This window comes from Elaeis guineensis, chromosome 1 (genome assembly GCF_000442705.2).
Source record: "Elaeis guineensis isolate ETL-2024a chromosome 1, EG11, whole genome shotgun sequence".
Lineage (NCBI taxonomy): Eukaryota > Viridiplantae > Streptophyta > Magnoliopsida > Arecales > Arecaceae > Elaeis > Elaeis guineensis.
Genome location: NC_025993.2, coordinates 152802437 through 152827095, shown reverse-complemented (window position 1 = coordinate 152827095; position 24659 = coordinate 152802437). Strand labels below are relative to the sequence as shown.

At 41.1% G+C, this 24659-nt stretch overlaps 1 protein-coding gene across 1 annotated transcript; it reads right to left on the bottom strand.

Annotated features, from left to right (window-relative positions):
* Positions 1-2815: 2815 nt before the first annotated feature.
* On the bottom strand, positions 2816-3931 carry LOC105039072 (uncharacterized). Its single transcript, XM_010915061.4, has one exon. The coding sequence runs from the start codon at positions 3843-3845 to the stop codon at positions 3189-3191; it is 657 nt and encodes a 218-aa protein (XP_010913363.2). The 5' UTR covers positions 3846-3931; the 3' UTR covers positions 2816-3188.
* Between the last annotated feature and the right edge of the window lie 20728 nt (positions 3932-24659).

Genomic DNA, 24659 nt, shown 5'->3' with positions numbered 1-24659 from the left:
CTCGATGTTGTCGTATGAATTAGTCCTTCATTTGGAATGCAGCGTGAAAGAACGTAAAGTTTCTTCACCTTTTAAGATGTTAGGGTTGAATCTCTGTCTGACAAACAAACAAACAAGCACAAAATATTCTATAAGATTCTTCATTCCTTCAATGTTGGAAGAAGTGAGGCCGAAGATCACTGTGGAAGGTCTCTGATATGACACTGTAACCAATTTTCTTCTTTCCTTTTGAGCAATCTCTATCCATGTGGTCCACAATTGAGCTCCGGCAACCAACAAATGGTAGTCTCGTTCAACAAAATGTGTAGTTTGGGATAGCCACACCTTGGTTTATAGTGCTGGTTTCAAAATATAGATTTGGAATAAGAAATCTGGATGTGGGATAGACCGTGAGAACGGTTTTCAGGTTAGCTAAAATCTCGACTGGAGATGCCAGCATGCATTTGTGCAATAATTTCAGGAAATTGCTGATTTGACTGGTAAAATCACAAGTACAATCAGATCCAGGTATATCACGAGATATAATCCTAAAAAACCAGCACCCTAAAGCAATCTGATTCTCTATCACAGAATATTCATAAAGAAAACAAAGAAGCCTTTCTTGCGAGGACCAGAATTGCCAATAGGATCTGCTTGGTATTGTAGTTCCAGGGTTCGTCCCCCGGTGGTTATGCTACAAATGTGAGAACTATTGAGATCAAGTATTAAACGGGAATATCCATAAGGTTTGCATCCGCACCCTACAAAATGATATACACACATAATGGGATTTGCTACAAATGCAGGAGGGTTGGATAATTCGATTGTAGGGAATTTGGATTATTTGAGCTCGAAAAGCTCCAGAACCGGCATGAATAAAGAGTGGCCAATCCACGATAGACTTTGAAGCTTCGAGTGGACATTTATTTTTTTACTTCTACTTTTATATTAAACTGTCACGAGAGGTGCATGAGGGATGTATGCTAGACTGATCTAAAGGGGCTCGGGGCAGCTTTCTATTTTGGGTACCCAAGTAACGGGATAGCGTGAGAGGGATAAAGGCCGCCACTGTGGTTACGATGACGACGAAGGTTGTTGACGGTCATGATCATAAATATTGGATGGTAGAATATTTTGAAAAATAAAAAAAAATAGAATATATTTTTGTAGAAATTTTTGTGCAAACATTTTGATATGAAGTTGAGGAGAAAGAAAATCAGATAATATCTATCTAAATCTATTTTCATATCTGAATCTATATGGATATAATAAAAAATTAAACATTCCAAATATCTGATTCTTTTTATAATCTCATTTAATTTTATATAATACTCATAATTTTTTTTTAAAAATAAATGATCACATTAATATGTTATTAATTTGATTTATCATCCACACAATAATATCTTTGGTTCTATAGTTATAAAATTTAATTATCTAATTTATATTAATATTTTTAATATTTGATTTGTGGTTGTTCGGTGATAAAGAGTATCTCTTTGACCTATAATTACTGGAGGTCCAAAATCAAGCAATGTTAGAAGAAATGGAGAGTTTGAGTCTATAAAGAAAAATAGAGAGTTTAAATCAAACTAGAAGAAGGCTTTGATATATATAAGTTAGAACCTATTTCAACTTAAAATTTAAGTCATTAATTTTTAAACTTACCATCCATATGAATCCTTTCATCTATCGCTAATTATTTTATATAGAATTAAATACGATACAGAATCCTCAACATTCTCTGTCTTTTTTTTTTTTTATTGAGCCACGTCTTTTTTTTTTTTTTATTGAGCCAGCCCACTCCACGACACCGGCGTACACTGTGAGCTCTGCCTCATAAAATGTCATTTCTTATCCAGGGGCCTGGATTGTTCCTCTACAGCAAACATCGGATAGGCATTAGTTTTATTTTGCTCGCGCACGTGACCTCAGTGGCCACCAGCAAAAGTTAATACAAGAAGAACTTTTGTATCAAAAGAAAAGAAAGAGAAAAGCTTGCTAAAGATCATAGTCCAGAGCACAAATTCCCTGCCATCCGGAGGGAAACCTACCTGCTTTACCGTTCTTTTATTTTAGCCTCAGTTAGCGTTTTTTTTTGTTCAGATATATATTCAAAACTGTTTCCCTGGTCCAGGCTTCCAAGCAGTCGGATTTGGTGTCCACAGTAAACATCCGCGCCCCGGGAATCTTGCCCTGCGGGTTAACAGTACAGCAAATCTCTCCTCTTTTCAAATTTTTAAGAAACTCATCTGTGCCAGTTCTTGATCCAGCGCGGTGAGCTCTCGTGTGATGTAAATCATTATATTTTACCTGGAAAATTCCGGGTAGCATTTTGGTTATCAATTCGTTATCCAAAAAATTATTTTTAACCATTTCAATAAATAAATTAATTATTATTTAATAGTTACTCTTTTTTAATTTTAAATCTACGTTCGTGTTATGCTGGTCCCCACAGTAAGTCATTCGGATTTCCAGTCCAATCTGCCAGCGTTTGTGAAAAGCCCAGGCCACGAGCAACCCACCATTCCTGCAACGAGAGAAATAACACGATTAACAAATATTACGATGCTATTAAACACTAAACAAACGAAATTAAAAACATAAACAAATATGACAGACAAAAAAAAAAAAACTTAATCACCTCCATAGAAAGCCATCACCCATACCAACCACACACATAACGCACCACAAACGGCGGCGAATACGGAACATGCCACCGACGGCGGACGGAAAATTTTAACGGAAGGGTGACGCCCTTCCAGCGCTGCGAAGGGAATACGAACCACTGTGAATTAATTCGTTCATCAAGAACTTAAAATGACCCATTAACACATCCAATCGAAATTGATTAGTTAATTATCGCATTTATGTTAGTATCAAATCCTATTAGGTTTTAGAGTTCTTCAGTTCTTCTGCATCAATGGCGATCAACGGTTGTCCAAAGAAGCAATGTACAAATGGACGGATCAGATCTGATCAACTTTTCGAGTTTCCGTCTCCGATCCGATCAGTTGATACAAAAAAGAAAGGAAAATTTTGGGAAGATTCTCCCCCTCGTTCGCCGAGATCAGCGGCCTCTCTAATCGGAGTCGCGAGTCGCCGGTGGTGCGGTGGATCTCTGGGAAAGGGTATAGAGAACGGAGTGGTTAGATTTAAATTTTGTTCCTTTCTACGAACCTGCTTCGAGATCTACCGTTGATCGGGGATCATAAACCGTCGGCCTTGGACATGATGGAGAGACGGCTGGGACGGGGCTGGAAGGCGGCCCTACGCCGCTGCTGATGAGAGGACGGCCGGATGAGGGCCGCGAGCGCCCTCCTCAGCCATTCCCCCTCCACCGTCCCGATCCGCACCAGCGAGTTCGTCATCGCCGATCGCCGCGCGTTTAGCCGGTAAGAAGGCGACGACACCGCGTGGTTGTGACCGCCTCCGTGGGCAGCGAAGCCCTTGTGGAGGTTGCAGCGGAAGGAGCCGGGGTGAGTGGTGGGCGAGCACATGCACGTCTTCCTCTTCCCGCCACCGGGGGCGGAGGGGATCGGCTGCCTGACGGCCTGGTGGTGCTGCTGCTGGTGCTGGCGCTCCACAGCGAGGGAGCGGCCGGGAGAGGTGGGGCGGTCGATGGAGAAGCGGACGGAGGGCTTCGGCGGGACGGATCCCACGAGGTTGCCCCGGGTCGGGGAGGAAGATCGGTGGAAGAAGCTGGGAGACCTCGAAGAGAAGCTCGAGGCGGAGGAGGAGGCGAAAGGGGAGGCGTATGAGTTCGCAGGCGAGTAGCGCCGCCCGGTCGGCGAAATGGACCGCCTGAAGGCGGTGGAACTGGAGTAGACCGAACCATAAGATCTTCTAGAAGGCGTCGCCGCCATCAAAGGAAAGAAGGGCGGGCAAGAGACTGAGAGATTGAGAGGCTACCGGCTCTCCGTTTTGGCAAACCTGGCTCCCCTCCGCCGCTTGATTTATAGCGCAAAGGGTTTCAGGCCAGGTACGGTAAATAAAGGGAATGCAGGGGCTTTTGTGCAATGGACTTTGACCGGGTTGGGTTAAATTTTAACGAAACCGGCGGTTGGGTTCAGGTTAAGTTAACCAGGGTTAGATGCTGGGGGACCGAAACGGTGGGCGGGGGATGACGACGTGTCACCCAGCTTGTTGCTAACGGCCCTCGAAGTGCGCGAAAGCTGGCACGTAGTTTTTGGCCCCGATTACATGGCCATTGCTTTGCTGAAAAATATCTAGAATACCACCCCGACGCTAGTAGGTATCCATGTGGTGCCCTTTAGGTGTTATTTTTATTTTTTTGGTAAGATAAAAAGTTATTCGTTTCCGGCTGGTTAGATCTAGTTTAATTAAAAATAGCTACTCCTAGATGTCAGAACGGTCGATGTTCACCGCCCTGAGTTTATCGTCACAATTTCTGTATAAACCTCCTTCTGGGCTGGTAAAATTGGCTGCGGGGTTTTCCGCACCCAAAACTTTTCTATGTTCAAGTTGTGGGGATCGGTTTAGCCAACTGGGAATCGATTGGAACACTGGTATGCAAAGCCTGATATGAAACTAGAATTGGAGAAGGTGTGCAGTCCCATTCGCTTCTTGAGAGAGATTCATAAATAATAAAGGAACCATGATATCTGGATTAAATTACTGCATTTTATTCACCTAAACGTTCTCGTGCGAACAGAAAAATGCTGAGATGCGTTGCAACTAAATGAATTCGAGTATGACTTTCCTAATTTGATCGAAATTTATAGGGTGGATTCTATAAGTTTAGAGGAGATGGATCATCTTAATATTATGAAAATTCTTAATTTGACTCGATTGTATCGTTGAGCATTGATGATACAAAAGTGCATATATTGGCTAATTTCTAGTAAGAAATTATGACTGGATTTTGAATGTTAGGCAACTCCATCATCACTCATAACCATGTGATAAAACACGCACATCATATATAGCATTATATATTTTTCTTCCACATTAACTACTGCTATTATTCTCTAATAATAGGCAAAAAATTATTGTCTGCACTAAATGCGCCAATCTAGCTACGCATGTAGTCAATCATGATTTCATGATGGTGTACCAGAATGCTTGCTTAATTTGAGATCAAATTATCAATTTTTTCCTGGGCAGTTCATAAAAGAACGATGAGGTCTAGAAGGTTTTGGGGTTGGACAGAAAGCAGTAGCACCCCACACTCTCTCGATGATTAGTATCGATTTTTATAGCAAATGCACACAGACACATGTGCAAGTTAATAAAAAATAACATAGATTATCAATTATCCATGATTCTTCCATAGGAAATTTTCCCGAACTATCATATAGTTGATGGATAATTCATGGAATTTTTCAAAGCCGAAAAGGCATCCATTGGTTTAAAGCGTTATAATTGAGTGATTTTTATAACAATCTAAAGAATATTGTGACCGAGGTGAGTATGCGGATTCATTGATGAATTTGTCCCCACGATGATAATCCTTTTGTTTGTGGATTATCGGCGTTTAATATTTTTTTTGTCGAGTAAAAATTATTAGCATCCATTCAATCCTGACAGTTTGAGGATGATTTTAGTTTATATGGTGGTCTATGTATGAGGCTGCCCAGTCAACAGGTCTTTATCATTGTTTCGGCACAGCCCGTTAGATCATTGAAAAAATATAAAGAAAAGAAGATCCGATGCTCCCTTAGCCTATAAAGTAGTTAGAAGATTTAAGGAGAGTAAAGATCTTAACAAATAATAGAGTTGCTGAGACTTGGAAGAATATCACTTTTTTTTTTTTTTTCATTTTGGGTACATAAATATCATTTTTTTTTGGTAAAGAAAGATTTTTTTTTTTTTGATAGAGACCGATGATCACACGACTTTGATGTGAATGCACCCCATCAAGTCAGAGTACAAAATATTCTACAGGATTCGAGGCAACTTTGGCTGTGTCGCTAAATAAAATCTCCGATGTGTTTAGCAACAAAAAAAAGCGACACAGTTTACCGCACTATTTGCATCTCGAAAAATATGATGGATGTTAAGAAAGAAATTTGTGGATAAAATTATTAAAAAAAAAATTTATGGCTAAAAAGCTATATTTTATTAGCTATGATAGCATGCTTATATACACATCTTATGGGATAAAAATTCCTATATCAAAGAAATCAATATCTTTATTATCAATATCTTAATATCAAAAGAATGATATGATTCATATAATAAAAATCTTCAAAAATATATTCACAATTAACAAAATCAGAAAAAATTTTATTCTCATTGGATTGGTCTTATCTGTTAAATCTAGTTGCATGATCAGCCAGAAAAATTTAAAAATGATTTTCACTATATAAGATTGTATATCTACTTATATTTGCCTAATATGATGTTGAGAAAATCAACATATGATTTTTATTATGGCTGCCCATATTTGCTTAATTGGATATCGAGATTTTTATCATAGCTATCCATATCTGCTTAATTGGATATTGAGATAATCAAGATAAGATTTCCATCAATCCTCCTCAAGTTGAAGCATAGAGATCAAGAATGCCCAACTTGGATAAGAGATAATGAAATTTATCCTTTCCAAGCATCTTGGTAAAGATATATGCTAGTTGTTGTTTGCTAGGAATGTAGTGAGTAATGAGTTTATTGGATTGGATCCGTTCACGGATAAAATGACAGTCAATTTTAATATATTTTGTTTGTTCATAAAAATTGGATTGGAAGCAATATGGAGAGCTGCTTAATTATCACAATAAAACTGCATAGGACGTGTAAGAGAAACATGCAAATCAGAAAGAAGAGCTTGAAGACAAAGAAGCTTACTAGTAGTAGTAGATATAGCTCTGTATTCAGCTTTAGTGGAAGAATGTGAGGCTATACTTTGCTTTTTAGTTTTTTAGAAAAGTGGAGAAGCCCAAGCATGGTAAAATAATCAGTGATGGAGCGACGGGTAGTAAGGCAACTCATCCAATTACAGTCACAATAAGTGACTAAAGATAATTCACTAGATGCAGAAAGAAATATATCTTATCCTGGTGTCGTTTTGAGATAGTGAAAAACCCGCATGGTGGCATTAAGGTGTGGCTGAAGGGGATCACGCATGAATTGATTGAGAATATGAACTGAATAATGTAGATCCGAATGAGTAATTGTCAAGTAGATTAGCTTGTCAACTAAGTGCCTGTATAGAGAAGGATTAGCCACCTTTGAATCAGAGGCACTAGATAAAGAATGATGCTGTTCCATTGGAAATATGTACGGTTTGGCTCCTAATATGCCCATTTCAGAGAGAATGTCAGGTGCATATTTTTTTTGACTAAGCACAATACCATCCGACGATCTAGCAACTTTAATTCTCAAAAAATATTTTAATGGGTCTAGATCTTTGATATGAAATTACGAGTGCAGAAAAATCTTGACAGAAGAGATATGGATGGGATCATTTCTGACAAGTATGATGCTGTCTATATAGATTAAGATGAGGACTATACTCTCACCTTGAGTACGAGTGAATAAGAAGTAATTGGCCTTGGACTGCTTAAAATCGAACTGGACAATAAAGGAGGCAAATTTTTCAAACTAATTATGAGATGCTTGTTTAAGTCCATATCTGTTCAATTTGCAAACTCGTGTATTATCTGGACGTGTAAAGCCTTGAGGAATGTGCATGAAAATCTCTTCATGCAAATCACCTTATAAGAAGGCATTATTAACATCCAATCGATGCAATTCTCATTTATGTATAGTTGCTACTGCTAACAAACAGCACACAGTAACTAGTTTAACCACAGGCCTGCAAACATCTTATGTTAGTCAAGACCTTCAATTTGGGTATAACCCTTAGCAATCAGTCATACCTTATGGCAATCAATTGACCTGTTTGCCTTATATTTGATGCGATATATCCATTTGGAATCAATGGCTCTCTTCTCAGATGATAAATCAAATAAAGTCTTTGTCTGATTTTTTTTCAATGCTGCAATCTTTGCTGCCGTAGCCTCACACCACTTTGAATTTTTAATAGCCTATGAAAAATGCTTTGGCTCATCAGTAGAACTGATGGCCGCCAAGAAAGCTAATTGTTGAAGAGAAAATTTATCATAATGAATAAAATTTGAGAGAGGGTAAAGAATACCTGAAGGAGTTGTTGGAGTTGCAGACTGTAAGGGATCTAGTGAAGGTGACAATTGAAAGATATAATCTTTCAAATGAGCTAGTATTTGTTGAGTTTGGATAGATCTAATGGGCTATGGTTTAGAAATTTGGTCCTGCTCGACAGAAGGAGGCTCTGTTGAAAGTATTTCAGATGAATTATTTGAATATGTAGAAGATTTGGACGTGGGATTGGCAATAGGTATGCTTGATCGTGGATCATCAAGAATGGGTAATGGATTAATCGAATTGGTTCTTTGGCTATTGTGCATTGACTCTAGTGTGGAAGAAGAGCAATATGAAAAAATATATTCATGAAATACTACATCTCACGGGACAAAGATATTATGATTTTCAAGATCATAAACACGATACCCTTTTTGTCTATATGGTAACCAAAAAATATACATCGAATGACTCCAGAATCAAGTTTAGTACATGACGTTGTATGGTTATGTGCATGACATAAGCAACCAAATACACAAAGATGATCATTAGAGGATAGTTGATTAAACAATACCTCATATGGTGTTTTATGCAGTAAAACTAGAGTTGGCAAATGATTGATTATATATACAGCTGTAAGGATACATTCCCCCTAAAATTTTATTGGTGAATTAGCTGAAATCTAAGTGCTCAAGCCACTTTCAATAAGTGCCTATGTTTAGACTTCACTACTCTATTTTGTTGAGCGGTATAAACATAAGATGTTTGATGTTCTATGCCTCGAGCCAAAAAAAAAATCTCTTATAGATATGGGATGTGAATTCACCCCCATTGTCACTATGAATAATTTTTATTTTGGAATCAAACTATGTAGTAACCATATGACAAAAGGATACAAGATAAGTAGATGCTTTATATTTATGTTTAAGTAAGTAAACCCAAGTACCATGTGAAAAATCATCTACTATGATAAGAAAATAATGTGAGCCATTAAGAGATGGAGTCGGATATGGTCTCTATATGTCATAATGAATTAACTCAAAACAACGAGAGCTTTTATTATTGCTAATAGAAAAAGGAGTTCTAGCTTGTTTTGCACGATGGTAAACATCACAAATATGATTTTGAGGAAAATTAAAAGACAAACATAGAATTTTAAATAAACTACTAAAGAAGCATGTCTCATGTGCATATACCAAAGTAAACCAAAAAATTTTGCTATAGCTTGAAGGGCTGTGGGGTTTGATGTAAAGCGACAATGATAAATACCGTCCCTCTATCTAACTACTCCAATCACCTTCCTCGAGGTGAGATCCTAAAATATGTAAAAATCAGGAAAGAAAATAATAGTACAAGATAAATCATAAGTTAATTTGCTAACTGAATGCAAATTGCATGTAAAATTTGGTACACAAAGAATATTATGAAGGGTTATATCATCAGGCAGTTTCACTTCACCAACAAGTAAAATAAGAAGACTTATGCCATTTGGCAGCTTGATAGATCTATTAAAGGGTATAGTAGTATATGAATTTAGGATGGTGGAAGATGAGACCATATGGTCTGAGGCTCCACTATTTACAATCCATGTAGTAAAAGAAGAAAAGATTTTAACTGAGAGATGATCATGAGTGAAAGCTATAGCATGCAAAGCTAGGTTAGGAGAAGATTGCACACCACTAAAAAAATTTAGCAATTGAGTGTATTGTTGCATATTCAGACCTAAAATAGATGATATGACATGTTCTGAAGAATTATTTGATTCACAAACAGCTACAGCTGAAGATCCTGTAGGATGTTGCTTGTCTCGTTGATTCTATCCCTGTCTTCTAGTACGGTTTGAGCCATTTTTTTCTTTTGTTTTCTACATTGGTGGGGAGCCAATAAGCTCAAAATAATGCTCCTTTATGTAGCTAGATTTATGGCAATGATAACACATTACACCAGCATCACGTGTGATGGAAGAAATGATCTTCGCAGCCATAGCCATAGCCTCATGATTGGGTTGCCATATGGCAGCAATAGACTACTACATTTCTTCTTACACAATCATAGAAAAAATTTTGCTTAAAGAGGGTAATGGATCACTATTAAGAATTTACGATCGTATCATATTGAAACTCGAATTCAGTCCCATGAGAAACTGATGGATCTTCTCTATTTCTCTTGCTATAGCAAATTCCTTTCCAACCCACATGTACATAGAGGAACAGTGTCACATAAGTGTAACTCGTCCTATAAGGCTTTAAGCTTTGAATAATTGGCAGTGACCGAGAGCCCTTCTTGCATAGTAAGAGAGAGATCATGCTTCAGCTGATGAACTTTTGGTGCGTTACCTTATGAGAATTTTTCTTCTAAATCTATCTATATGCCATGTGTAGTATCAACATATGCCACACTATCATACAAATCTTTAGCAATGGCATTGAACAACTATGATATAACCATGGAGTTATACTTTGTCTAAGCCACAAAATAAGATGAATCAGCATCAGGTTTGGAAATACTTTCATCAACAAATCCTATTTTATTCTTATCATTGAGGGTATTTTGCATCGCCCTTTTCCAAATAGGATAGTTATCTCCATTCAAAATGGTAGAAACAAATACCATTCTCGAATTATCAGATGGGTGGAGATAATATGGAGAATCAATAGCAATGGAAGAGGGGATCACTCCCCCTGTCGTTAAGGAACTCTGCTCTTGTGACTTCATGAAGGCTGTAAAAATACTTGCCTAAGTTAAAGAAATCAAGAGCAAGAATCATGTAAATATGGTGCAATAGTTGCTAGGAAGAAGAAGATGATCAATTCTCTGATACCATGTTAAGAAAGAAATTTATGGACTAAGTTATTGACGAAGGAATTGTGGCCAAAAAGCTATATTTTATTAGCTATGATAGCATGCTTATATACACATCTTATGGGATCAAAATCCCTACATCAAATGAATCAGTATCTTTACATCAAAGGAATGATATGATTCATATAATGAAAATCTTCACAAATATATACATAGTTAGCAAAATCAGGAATAGTTTCATTCTCATGGGATTGATCTTATTTGCTAAATTTGATTGCATGGTTGGCAAGAAAAATTAAGGAATGATTTCCACCATATAAGATTGTATATCTATCCATATTTGCCTAATATGATGTCGAGAGAATCAACATATGATCTTTATTATAGCTGTCCATATCTGAGGAATATTCAGATGTCACGGAGAAGCGGATTAGCCTCCATATACCTCGTGTCATTCTGGATCCAATCGATGACGATCATCGAATAGTCCTCAATACAGATTCTCTCCGTCCGCAGCTCCTGACTGGTGTAGATAATGCTCGTTCAGGAAGTCCGAAGCTCCACATCTAGTACGGAGGGCTTGAACAGGTATGAACTCTCTGCCATCAGCAATCTGACATCCGATTTTTGAATAATAAAATCAGTATCATCTGCTGTTGTTGTTGGAATTGATCTTGATAAATTTTTAAAATAAAAATTTTTAAAAAATAAAAATAATCTTTCAATCCGCCGGAGGGACATGAGAGCCACGCGGGACTCGAGAGTGACCAAAGGGTTACTCGGAGAGAGACTACTGGGTCATGTCAGACAAAGAAGATAACCACTAGATAAAGGAGTGGTACGTAGCCAACGGGGCCCCAATACAAGAAGGTGGCATGAAAACATAGTTTGCTCTATTCCTCCTCTCCTCTGCACTCCTACCCGGGCAAAAAGGTGGCATGTCTTTATCGGTTGGTGCCATTGAAGTGGAATTGTCAGTAAACTACTACAATGCAAGGAACTACTACAATGCAAGTTCACGTCTCGCTAACGAGCTTAACCAGTGCACCAATCGCTGAATCTTGAATAATAAATTTAAAGAATTTGGTTGTATGTTAAACTATAAATGCTCTGCATTCTCTTGACATAACTTGGAATCATTTAGCTATATGTCTATAAAATTAAAATTGGGTTAACTAAGATATAAAAAATTATTATACAAAGGGTTATATGTACGATTCCTATTTAAGTGGTGCTGGAGAGGTGAAAGGTCTATAAATTTGTCGAGTTGTAAAAGAATGGTTCAAGTAAACTGAAGTTTGTTTCGCGCCAAAAAAAAAAAAACTGAAGTTTGTTACAAATTTATGTACCATACTCTGGTTAATTGCGCCGATGGTCCTTTCTGCTTGAAACTCGAGACCCATCTAGTGATAATGAGGATTACGTACATCACAAATGCCGTAGTAACTGAAATGTTTCTAAAAGTCTGGTAATATCATAAGACAATAATATGTCATGCACTAATCCCATGCCAATTTAGGGGGCAAATCAGTTTTTTATACCGGAGGCACATAGAATGAATCAGTTGCCTTGCTGGCAATATTATGAGGGTAACAGGTGAACCCCAACACGAGTAGTCCAATGAGAGCCTTTTGTTGGGCGTGGAGAAATTTTTGGTTAAAATTCTTTTAACCCATGTTTCTTGGATCATTTAATAAAAAATTGTTACATCATAATTTTTTTTTTTTTTTCAATCAAAACAAACTAACCAAGGTTAACATCGAATATTTTTTCAATCAAAAATTTCAGTCAAATTTGGATAATGGTAAATATTTTTAACAATAGATGGTATGATAATTTCTTATTAGATGATCCAAAATATATATATGGTAGAATGGTTCTGATCAATAATTTCTTCTTATATAAAAGCTAATTTCTTGTAACAAATGAACTTTGAATGTGTGATGGATCATATAAGAACTACACTATAGGTTTCCTTGATGATCTTCTGGTCTAATTTTGTAATTTCAATATTTTGTCTTAATTTTTTTGATTAAGTTAAATCATCCAATTTATCAGAAAAAAAAAAAAGCTTACTTTTTGTGGGCAATACTATACATTGTGCACAACGAAGCAAAAGATAGTCACCAACTAATCATGTGCCGAGACAAACATTAGGAAGATGCAAGCCTCATAGTTTGAAAGTAGCGACATCCAGCACAACTTAGGCCTTTTGGAACACAGCTCTTTCGTCCTCTTGGTATCTCCACCAAGAGTGGGAGCTGCAAGTTTCGCCATGACTCCGTATTGTATGCATCTGATGCAATTGGACCGCATAAATCTCACAGTAGATAACACGCCACGCTATCTTTTATATTTCACCGATTTTCGATTACGCACTCTCTATCATGCATATGCTTTAGGATTTATCCTGATTCACTTGCACGTGGCGCATACAATAATTTCTAGTTTGGCCGCACACAGGGATGAAAGTGCACTGATATCATCCAAAATTAAGAAAGATCAGTAAATACTGGTCTCAAAAAATAAAGATCAGTGAATATTTTGAGTCCTTTTTAAGTTTACACTTGAATGGTCTCGAAGGTTTATATTTAAACTCTAGACCAAACTCCCCCAAAACGACCTGCCCGTAAATCCTCATTAAAAACTCAAGCGTTTGACCCCTGTTTTAGAAGGTGTACCCCAAATCAATGGAGAAGCCCGAATATGACCGTTGCAAGCTGACCAATTATTAGGAAATAGAAAGGACGACTAAAGAAACATCAGATCCAATCATGTGCATTTGGAATAGTGGAGGAGTCATGGAGGATGGTCTCATGGAAGCTTAATTATATATACAAGCATTTGGAATCTTATTTAGGTCCCAGTCCGCATCACAGCCGCAAAGTCTTACCCTTCCACGCCATGCGGACTGGACTTCTTGTGGTTTCATACCATAGCGTGTAGAGTACTCAAAGTGGAGGGCACAAGGGTCCTGTGAAGGGAAAAAAAATGCCTTTTTTAGGGATGATCCAAGGCCAAATTAGAAGTATAGATGAGGACCAGCTAGCATGGTTTTAAATAGTGGCATTCATATAATAATTTCAGAGGTCCTTGGTTACATTATACACAAGAACATGACATGACAGGGATTTGATATAAGAGGCATATAGACGTTTTATCTGATTATGATAATATTTCTAAAAAGTAATTCAAATTTTCACTCCATTGTAAAATAATAATATTTCATTTTATGAATAATAATATATCTCAGATTTTTTTTTGTTATTAAAATTGGTTCTCTTCCTTTATTATTTCATAATGGCTGCCATGACATCAGTGATTTCATTCTCAGAGATATTTGTTGTAGGTGTAGCCCCCTTCTTCTCCTTCTTCTTCTTCTTTTTTTTTTACTATCCAATTTACAGTACTATTAATTTTTTTAAAAATATATATTACTTTGCAAGATTGGAGAGATATATCCATTCTGAAACAATCCCATCACAAGAGATAATTGAATTCCGAAGATGTTGAATCAGTCCGTCACGTTATAACTTTCAAAAAGTATTCTACTATAATGATGTGAGAACCCTTCAAAATTTTAATTGCAAAGAGCCTTTTCTTTTCTGGACTTTCTATCCGAAAATGTGGGATTTGATTAGGAAGGTTTGGAGGATGCGGATCATGGGGATGTGAAGCACTGGATGATCAGGAGGCTTGCGTTGGCTAGGCGCACAGGCTATCCAGTAGAACCACTTTGAGATTGGCGATATCTTCAGATAGATCGAGAGGGTTGAGGCGGATATAGCGGAGCTCCAGAGAATAGAGGATCAGGAGGTGGGCCTCTAAGAGTCTGATCTTGGAGAGCTTCGTCATAAGCTTTATGAGCACCACTCTCTATTAAGACAGTAGAAGACGCTATGGAGACAGAAGTTTAGGATGCAATGAATCAAAAGGGTGGTCAAAACACTAGATTCTTCCATCAATCGATGATGATCCGGAGGTCTACCAATCGCATAAGGTAGCTTAGGGAGAATGATGGTAGCATGGTGGAGGATAGGGATGAGATCAGGGATCAAATTTTTTAGTTCTTCAGGTTGCACTGGACCGCTCCCTTGGGTGAGAATGCCCACCTCCAGCGGTCCCAACCTGTATGCAGTATTTTCGATAGGGAGAATGTGGCCTTGACTCATCCTATGTCTGTAAAAGAGGTGTAGGGGGCCCTTTGGTCTCTTGGGAAGGATAAAGCTCCCGGAGTCAGATGTTTTTCCCTTTTCTTTTTTCATCAATACTGGACTATCATTGGTGGAGAGGTGGTCGAGGCAGTGTAGTTGGTTTTTGAATCCAGAGGCATTCTTAAGAGTGGAAAAAGATGCTGATCACTCTTATCCCTAAGAGACCTGATGCATCGGCTATAGGGCACTTCAAACCAATCAGCCTTTGCACCACTCTTTATAAAGTGTGTGCGAGGATCCTGATTGGACGACTGAAGCCGATTGTTTCTCATCTGATTAGTCCTGAGCAGGATGTCTTTATCAGTGATCGCTGCACTACCGATAGTATTCTACTCACATAGGAATTTATGTATAATCTTCGACGTGCTCCCATACGTCGGAGCCTAATGGCGATCGAGTTGGACATGGAGCGGGCCTACGATCGAGTGAGTTGGCAGTCTACATCGGACGCTCCATGAGTTTGGCTTTCAGGATAGATGGGTAGATTGGATCATGGACTGTGTGGAGGCTCCGAACTTTGCCATCTTGATCAATGGTGCCCCAACAGACTTCTTCCATTCGACAGGCGGTCTTCGCCAAGGGGGCCTTCTTTCTCCTTATCTATTTATTTTATGCATTGATTCTTTGTCTCATGCTCTTCGCACAGCGGTTCAACGGACAGAGCTGGAACCCTACTGGCCTACCCTTGAGATTTAGTCAGTTTCGCACCTTCTCTTCACAGATGACTATCTGCTAATTGGTCAGTCCTCGGCTCGAAGTGTGGGGTGCTTTGCGACTATCATGGAGACCTACTGTCGGGTATCTGGCCAGCTAGTGAATCTGCAGAAGTCTACCATTACTTTCAGCCCAAGACGAAGGTCCTGGTGGAGTAGATGATCAGAGATAGGTTAAGGATTTTCGAGCAGACTGGGATGCTGACCTATCTAAGGGTTTCCATCAAGGGATGGAGACTTTGGAGGGCTGACTATAGGCCCATAGAGTAGCGGATCCGTGATCGCCTCGAGGGCTGGCAAGGCAATGCCCTCTCCATGATGGAGAGGACTATTCTTGTGAGATCAGTCCTGAGTTCCATCCCGATCTATCTTCTAGCGAATATTGTTGTGCCATGTGCTTGTCTCAGAGGCTTGGAGCAGCAGTTTTTGAATTTTTTATAGGGTTTGAGGCAGGGCAGTCAGGGGTTTCATCTGCTCTCCTAGGAGGTGGTCTGTCAGCTCGTGCATGATGGGGGCGTAGGGATCTAGTCCCTACTAGTTAGGAGGGGCACTATGCTTACCAAACATGCTGCGAGATTCTTACCCAACCTGATTGCCTGTGGAGCAGAGTGATGAGAGCTCGGTATGGAGTTTGGAGCCAAGAGTCTGAGATATGGAGTGGTCGTGGTTGCTCCTTCATCTGGAGAGAGATCTACATCCATACTCCTGAGATGATGGCTCAGATTAGATGGCAGATTGGTGACGAAACTTTGATTGATGTGAGCTGGGATGTGTGGCTTTCCAGTGTGCCCCTATCACAATGGCCGACCTATGTCAGTATGGAGGTGGATGACCACATGCAGGTTCGCGACGTGATTACGGTTGATGGCAGGGGTTGGAGGACTCAAGATGTCATCCATCTTTTTGGTGGCTTGCTGGCAGATAGGTTTCTTGCCATTCCACTTTCTGTCTATCCGAGCCATGATTTGAGGGTGTAGGGTTGGTTTTGTTGCCTTAAGGTTCCTGTTAGGGATCTCGCTACGTTATGCAGACCAGTTTCGAAGAAGAGGATCGAGATTGCTTAGATCTGATGTGCGGCTATCCACCTCAGGGTCAGACTTTTTCTCTGGAAGGTTGCTTTGGATCGTCTATCTACTCGAACACTTCTCAAAAATAGAGGCATGGAGCTACCTACCGCCTGCTCGATCTGCGGATTGAAGGATAAGTCAACGGAGCATGCCTTGCTCCATTGTCCGAGGGCATGTCTGATTTGGAAGATGGCTGGGGGCTAGACCTGGGGGGCCGATAGTGGCACATGGCCCTTGTCCTTCTTGGGTGTGGTTCACTACAGTATGATCGAGGGGTCACCCTGGGACAAGAATGACTTGCACCGCCTATTAGATCTGGCTATCCAGAAACAGCTTAATTTTCGGAGACGAAGTTGTGCCTGTGTAGTGGGTGGAGAGAGCCCGTTGCTTAGCTGAAGGATACTGCCGCTTTGATACTACTACAATATCCCTTGATGCCTTGAGTTAATAGGACTCCTTTGCTGCGCCTGCAGTGGCTTGGAGGATTTTTTTTATTTTCTGGGAGCCTCTACCCTCGGGGTTTGTCAAGGTCAATTTTGACAGTAGTATCAGAGATGGTAGAAGTGATACGGTCTATATTATTCGGGATTCGAATGTCAGGCTTTTGACTGTTGGGGGATCTCATATTTTTGACCCATTTGTTCCTGGGGGAGAGCTTCACGTTGCTTGGGTGAGCATCATTTGTGTGAGACATGAGCCGTGAGCTGAGAGGATCTTCATTGAGGATGACTCGACCATAGTCATCGATTGGATTCGAGATAAGGCAAAGCACCTAAAAATCCATCCACTGCTTTTGATATCTGAAGATCTCTTTGTCATGCCATTGTATCGTCTATCCGGCATATTTTTTGAAAGATAAATAGTACCACGGATTGGGCGCCTTCTCTTTCAGCTTTTCAACTTTCAATTAGGTAGAATAAGGATGTAGGTCATGATCTATCAGCCAGGTCTGACTTCTCTGTTCCACTAATAAATCTGCTACTGAGTGGTCCCCTCTGAGCTTGGCAGAGAGATGCCGATCAAACTCACCAAAGTCATCTCTAAAGAGGATTTCTCTTGTACAAAAAAAAAGAGGACTTCTCTATTAGACAATGATTCCAAGTCTTCTAGGCGTAGTACATCAAAATCGTCTGTTTAGAGAAAGCGCCAGCGGGCTGGGTGGGTTTTAATTTTGCCACCATCCAGGTTTAAATATGAGATTTCTTGCTTGGAGAGATGGGTGCCAATCAGCTAAGCTATTAGTTGTTGGTTGACCACAAATATTTGCCCCGAACTGTATACGATGCTTGATTAAGTCGAGCATGTTCGTAAAACAGATATGCATACATTCCCATGCATTAGTCCATTGATGTATGATTGCTGGCTGACACCACATCGACAATCAAAAAATTCAGTAAGCGATGGATCATCCTCTCTCACTCAAGGTAATAAGGTTATATGGAGAAATTAATGTGAACCAAATTATGGGACCAATGAAAGGAAACATGTACCAAACCATGCGTCCAGTGGGTACCTGTAACCTTGATGTATTGTTCAAAAGATGCCCTGAAAATTTCATTTTATTCTTCTTCCGTAAAAATAGTTATTTGTATGGGTCGCAGCTGGCTGTGGCTGCAGTCAAACAACATACTTCATGTGGTACATAAAGAGGCATTCATTAACTCTGTGAGTTGCAAAAAGTGGTGCTGCAAACGAGTCGAGACACTGGTCTACCCCTACTTGTAGGAAGTTACCACACATCTTGGAGTTCCAAGGATGTGCACTCAACAATGAGGCAATGGATGCCATCCATAAACAAGTTGAGTTGAAGCATATGAAGAGGATCCTTTCCCTAGGCTTAAAAAATCAGTCACATTCGTACGCTATACCAAGTGCACCATGTCAGCGATGCACCATGCCAATCAGATTTCTCGCTCTTGTGAGCGCTATTCATTATGTGGCCCGTCTGGGATCAGCACTCCCTTCGGTGCACCTGATGCACAGTTATAGGATTTTTGAAATTGAAAAACAATCAATAAAGTTGATATTGACCTAATTAAAACCAGAATTTCTTTCAGCCATATAATGCTGGCCGAAATCAGGATCCCGACCACTTGGAAAATTGCAATTTGGAGCCCCTTTTGGTAAGACCCTGGCTGTACTCGTTTTAGCTGCCATCAGACTCTTGATTTCGGCCATAATGAGGGTCTGGATAATGATAGCATGGTGTTGTCCCCTAGCTGGGCCCAATCCACGTGAATCGTACGATAAGAGCAAGACAACCAGTCGAGGAATCACATGGTGGATCCCGGCTGAGCAGCTGAACGTGATGAGAACCCCATCACTAATGGAGCGTCTCGACAACACTCGTGTAATTTGACACGGGCATGATGGACCATGAGTCACCATACAAGCTTTTGATGCCGTCGTCGAGAGATCTCTAGTAGCTGATCGGTTAGTAGGTAAATTGGATGGATAAGATCAGGTTCAGTGGTGTCGATAAAGCTACAAAAGTGAAGTGTTTTTTTTTTTTTTTTTTTGGTAGAATACAAAAGTGAAGTGTGGATAGAAAGAACGGTGACATGACCCACCTTATCTCATTTGGATTTTTGTTCGATTTTTTTTTTTTAATCACTGGACTAGATGAATCTGTTAAGGCTACAAACCTAGTAGGATCATGGTTTTGTGCTAGTTTATAGTAAGTGTAAGATTGCACTTGGAGCTTTGGATGAGATCTGGAGAGCAAATGTGGGCACACCAACATACGTGGCCACTTGGCACGTGTACGGCATCTATTATTCATGTTGGAGTATTTAATTGACCAACCGTCTCCAACCGGTTGGACTCCAACTGGTCATGACGTCGGTCGCATTTACGAATGGAGTCACTTTGGTGGTGCCCACCGCCTTCCAGTATTTACCACCGTCACATTGCTTCAATTTGGATCATTTGATGGCCACGTAGCTACATTAAGAAACGACATTTTCGTGTAGGAAGGTCATGCCAAGCATTTGCTGTGGAACTTTCTTGTGACTTTTGGATGTCTTTATTTATTTATTCATTTATTTTATGAAAAGACATACATCTATAAGATTTCATTACACAAAAATGGAGTTACTAATCTTCAAAAATTACATATGTATCCTAGCCCGTGCAATTATATCTTTGGGCAAACACATTTAAGCTGTCAAACATCACATCCCCTTTGAAGCTCCTGGCTTTTTTTAGCGTTTACACCATGACTTAGAATTGACAATAATTGATAATACAAATATATATATATTCCTCATTTAAATGTAATGTAACTTTTCCAAAGATAGCTGTTAAGGTTTGCTATGTTCATCATGCACAAAAAATTTTAAGGGGCATTTTCTAGGTGCTCCATCTTACAATCAATTATTCAATTGCATTAGTATCTCATCTTGTACCTAATCCTTCTTTATCATTATTTAAATCGCCTATACGATTCCTTGATGGTGGCGTGCTATATTTGCTGTGTAGCCTCCACTTAAGCTACATACAAAACTACACGGTAAAAGAAAGAGGAGGAGAAGAAGAAGAAGAAGAAGAAAAAGAAGAATTCAAAACCTATCTATCTAAAAGGATGCTTTTAATCTAGGAGGAAGAATCGATAGTCAGCATGAAACCAACTATTCTAATCCAACATTTGTTTGGTTTAATTTATTTTATATATCCAATCAAAAAATTATTTTTTTTGTTTAACTTTTTTTATCTTTACATTCATTTCCAGTGGACCTCTCTTCAACTAATTCCTTCCATTCTTTCACTAAATTAAGTATAATAATTCTTAAAAAATATTCTCTATGTCACCTTCCCATGAAGATTTCTAAATTTCAAAATATTTTAAAGCTCCGTGTAGTAAAAGAAGTGTGTTGTTGTGTGTCTGAATTGGATGTCACATTCAAATGGGCCTTGTGATGGTAAGAAAGTAAGTTGCTAGCTATTGGTGTGAGAGAGAGAGAGATCCTAGACTTTCCACATGGAGGTGGAATCCTCTTATCTAGCTCGAATAATTACTTTAATAGTTACACCAAAAAAGAGGAAAATGCAAAACTATTTGATCAAAAGTTTGTCTAAAATCAAGAACTAATGAGATGGTCGATATAGAGGCAAAAGCCAAGTCGTGCAGTTATTGAGGCTTTTTTATCCCGTCACGAGGAGGTCGGTGGCCTCTACTTTTTTTTTTTTTTTTTTTTCTGGGGCTAGAAGACATGATGTTTCCTGACTTTCTAGTTTCTACCATCAGCTACTTACTTTCAGCCTTCAAAGCTCGAGCATGCAACAAATTAAATTGATAAGGAGTATAAAACGCGCTTTTCTTAAAGTATCAACTCCGATGGGAAAGAATGCGAAAAAACATGTGCGCTCTTTTTTTTTTTTTTGCACGGGCACGGCGCTGAGAGCCGTGGTCCCACCGCCCCAAGGAGGCTGAGCATACACAAACAAAAAGATATGTTTTATGTGATGCATCTTAAGATAGATTATGTCTATCATGACACTGGCAATTCAATAACAATCCAACACATAGAAGATGATAGAGCGCGTCCGACAAAATAGCACAAATTTCATAGCAGGTACCCAATTCCATTTACAAAGTTATACTTGTTGGACTCTTCAGATAAACTAGAATAATTCTTACTTCACATGTTTTTTTTTTAAAAATTGATACTATATGTACTGAAATTTATTTTCTTCATAAAATTTTAAATTTTACTAAATTTTTACTCTCCAATCTACCATACTCCACATTCGACATCTTGAATTCTCTTTTTAAAAACTCAAACATTTTCTGTAGGCATTGAGGGCCTACCAAAGGAAACCCCGTGTAAGCACTTTTCTGTTTTTAATGGCCATAGGATCTGAGTTGAAAAATTAATCAAAAATCTGGCATCTGATTCGAAGATTTCGATCGACATCTAATGGCCATCATTTATTTTTTCTCCCCCGACTCCAGCTTAACGATTTGAGCCAGCTTGGCTTCTCAGTGGCAATATCATCTATTCTACTTGTTGGGATATACCGACAGACCCTGATGCCGACTCACCAACGCTGACTCACCGACGGACCACGATGCCGACCCATCCTCAACGCCGACTCACCGACGGATCCCGATGCCGACCCATCCACGAAGATGGACCGACCGACTTTGCCCATCTGACGACAAGCAACACCAACGGTAACTACCGATCATTCCCGGCCGGAACGCGTCGGCCTAATAGGCCAACACTGCCTCTGATCGCCTGGAAGCCGATCTCCCATCGCCGACCCCCTGTCGGGTGAGACATCACCGACTCACTGTCGGTTTGGACAGCTGACGTCCGACCTCTACAGGCCCTTCTAGACGCCGAACGAGCGGCATGGGCTGCAGTCCTATCAAGGAAATGCCGTGCAACCGCCAGGGGGCGTTGTCTTGCCAGGAAACCTGAGGCGCTATCCTGCCAAGGACGCAAATTAATTCCTAAGACCTGTCAGCTCGTCAACGATGTGACAACCCCCGGCGATTTGACAACTCTCCAGTTGTCCACATTACCGACGGCGGGACCATACCACCTCTTACTATAAATCGGAGAAGACAACAGTGCCGAGGAGGTCTTTCGGAAACCCTTGAACCCTTCCTCTCTCTAGCTCTCGCTCTCACCCTCTCTCGCTGAGCTCTCCTTGATTCTTTTTTACTGTTGCCTAGTCTCCTCTCTGACTTGACCGTCGGAGGGTCCCCACCGGAGTCACCTCCGGTCAGTGCGGACTTCTTTTGCAGGCGCTCGCTCCCGACGACCAGGCGACGAGGGGATTGGCCGCAACAGATTTTGGCACGCCAGGAAGGGGTATCGACAGCACCGGGGATTGTAACCCCCACGGAACTCGAAGCATCTCCTAAGATGACAAGAACGAGAGCTCAGCGATCGAGGGTCACTGGATCGGCGAGGCGCTCTTCCCGCCAGGAAGAGGCCTCTCCTCCACCCTTCATGGCGGAACCTAGCTCTCCGCATCCCGTGGTGACCATGGAGGCACAGATTGCGGCGATCGTACGGCAGATGATCGTGCTGACAGATGCGGTCAAGAGCCTTCAGCAACAACCGATCCGGTTGCCGCCCTCGTCGGTAGAGCAACCGGCGGCACGTCCGGTGCCCTCCAGGAGCAGCCGCCGAAACCCGCATCGATCTCCGTCGCCTCCTCGGGAGCACTTGCCACAGCGCTCCCATCGAGAGGAGGAGCGGCCGCGGCGTGACACCCATCGGTCCCGACGGTCATCTCCCTCCCAGCTGGAACGAGCGAGGAAGGAGAAGCGGCCGCGAACACCGTCCGTCTCCCTCTCGGACTCATCGGGAGACTCCACCCCTGGGGTCTCTCAGCACCTACGGATCGACGACTACGAACGCAGGTTCGAAGAAATCGACCGTCGGCTTGTCCAGCTACAGGTGGACGGACAGAAGTCCTCAAACGATGTTGACTTCCAGACCGTCCAACCTCTCTCCTGACTCATCCTCGATGAACCGATCCCCAATTGGTTCAAGATGCCACACATGGAGCCTTACGACGGCTCCACCGATCCGATCGACCACCTGGAGAGCTACAAAGCTCTCATGACGATTCAAGGGACGACCGACGCTCTTCTTTGCATCGACTTCCCTGCCACGCTTCGCAAAGATACTAGGATCTGGTACTCCGGTCTTCGATTAGAAAGTATCCACTCCTTTGGGCAGCTCGAGCACTCTTTCGTGGCCCACTTCAGCACCAGCCGGAAGCCGCCACGAACTTCGGATAGCCTTTTCTCCCTTAAACAGAGAGAAAACGAGACGCTCCGACACTTCATGGCGTGATTCAACGCGGCCACGCTTGAGGTTCGAGACCTCAACGAAGACATGGCCATTTCGGCCATAAAGTGGGGGCTGAGGGCATCCCGATTCACATACTCCTTGGACAAGACCCTCCTCCGGACGTATGCCGAACTGCTAGAGCGCGCGTATAAGTACATGCACGCAGATGAAGGAGCTTCCGACCGGTGCCTGACCGAGTCCAAGGGCCCAAAGGAGAAGCGAAGGAAGGGTCGGGACCCTACCGAGCCTAGCAGGCCCCCGATCGATGGTCGGGTCTCACCCCCACGACGGAACCAGAGGTCGTCTCGACGACGGAGTCCAAGGCCGACACGTCCCAGGTATGACTCCTATACTCCTCTCTCTGCTCCTCGTGCGCAGATTTTGATTGAGATCGAAGGAGAAGAATATCTGCAATGGCCTCTGCCTCTGAAGGCAAAGGGCCTCGACCGACAAAAGTACTACCGATTCCATCGGGGCTACGGCCACAATACCGAGCAATGCATCCAACTTAAGGATGAGATTGAAGCCCTCATACGTCGGGGATATCTCGGCAAGTTTCGAAGGAATCCGTCGACCCGGCCCGTCACCGACCAACGACCCCAGCCGACTGAAGAAGCGACGAATAACCAACCTACGGTCGGGGTCATCAATACGATTTCCAAACGACTGGGCCCGGGGACGTCTGCTGGAGGGGAGCCGACGAAGAAGCTGCGCCCGAACGATGTAATTACTTTTACAGATGAAGATGTTCGGGGCATCCAAACTCTCCATGATGATGCTGTTGTTGTCTCAACAACAATAGCCAATTATGATGTAAAAAAAAATCTTTGTAGATAATAGAAGTTCAACGAATGTTTTATTTTACTCGACCTTCTCCCGGATGCGACTGTCGGCCGACCGACTCAAGAAAGTCTCTACGCCCCTGATAGGCTTCGCTGGAGATGCTGTCACAGTGGAAGGGGAAGTTACTTTGCCCGTGATAGT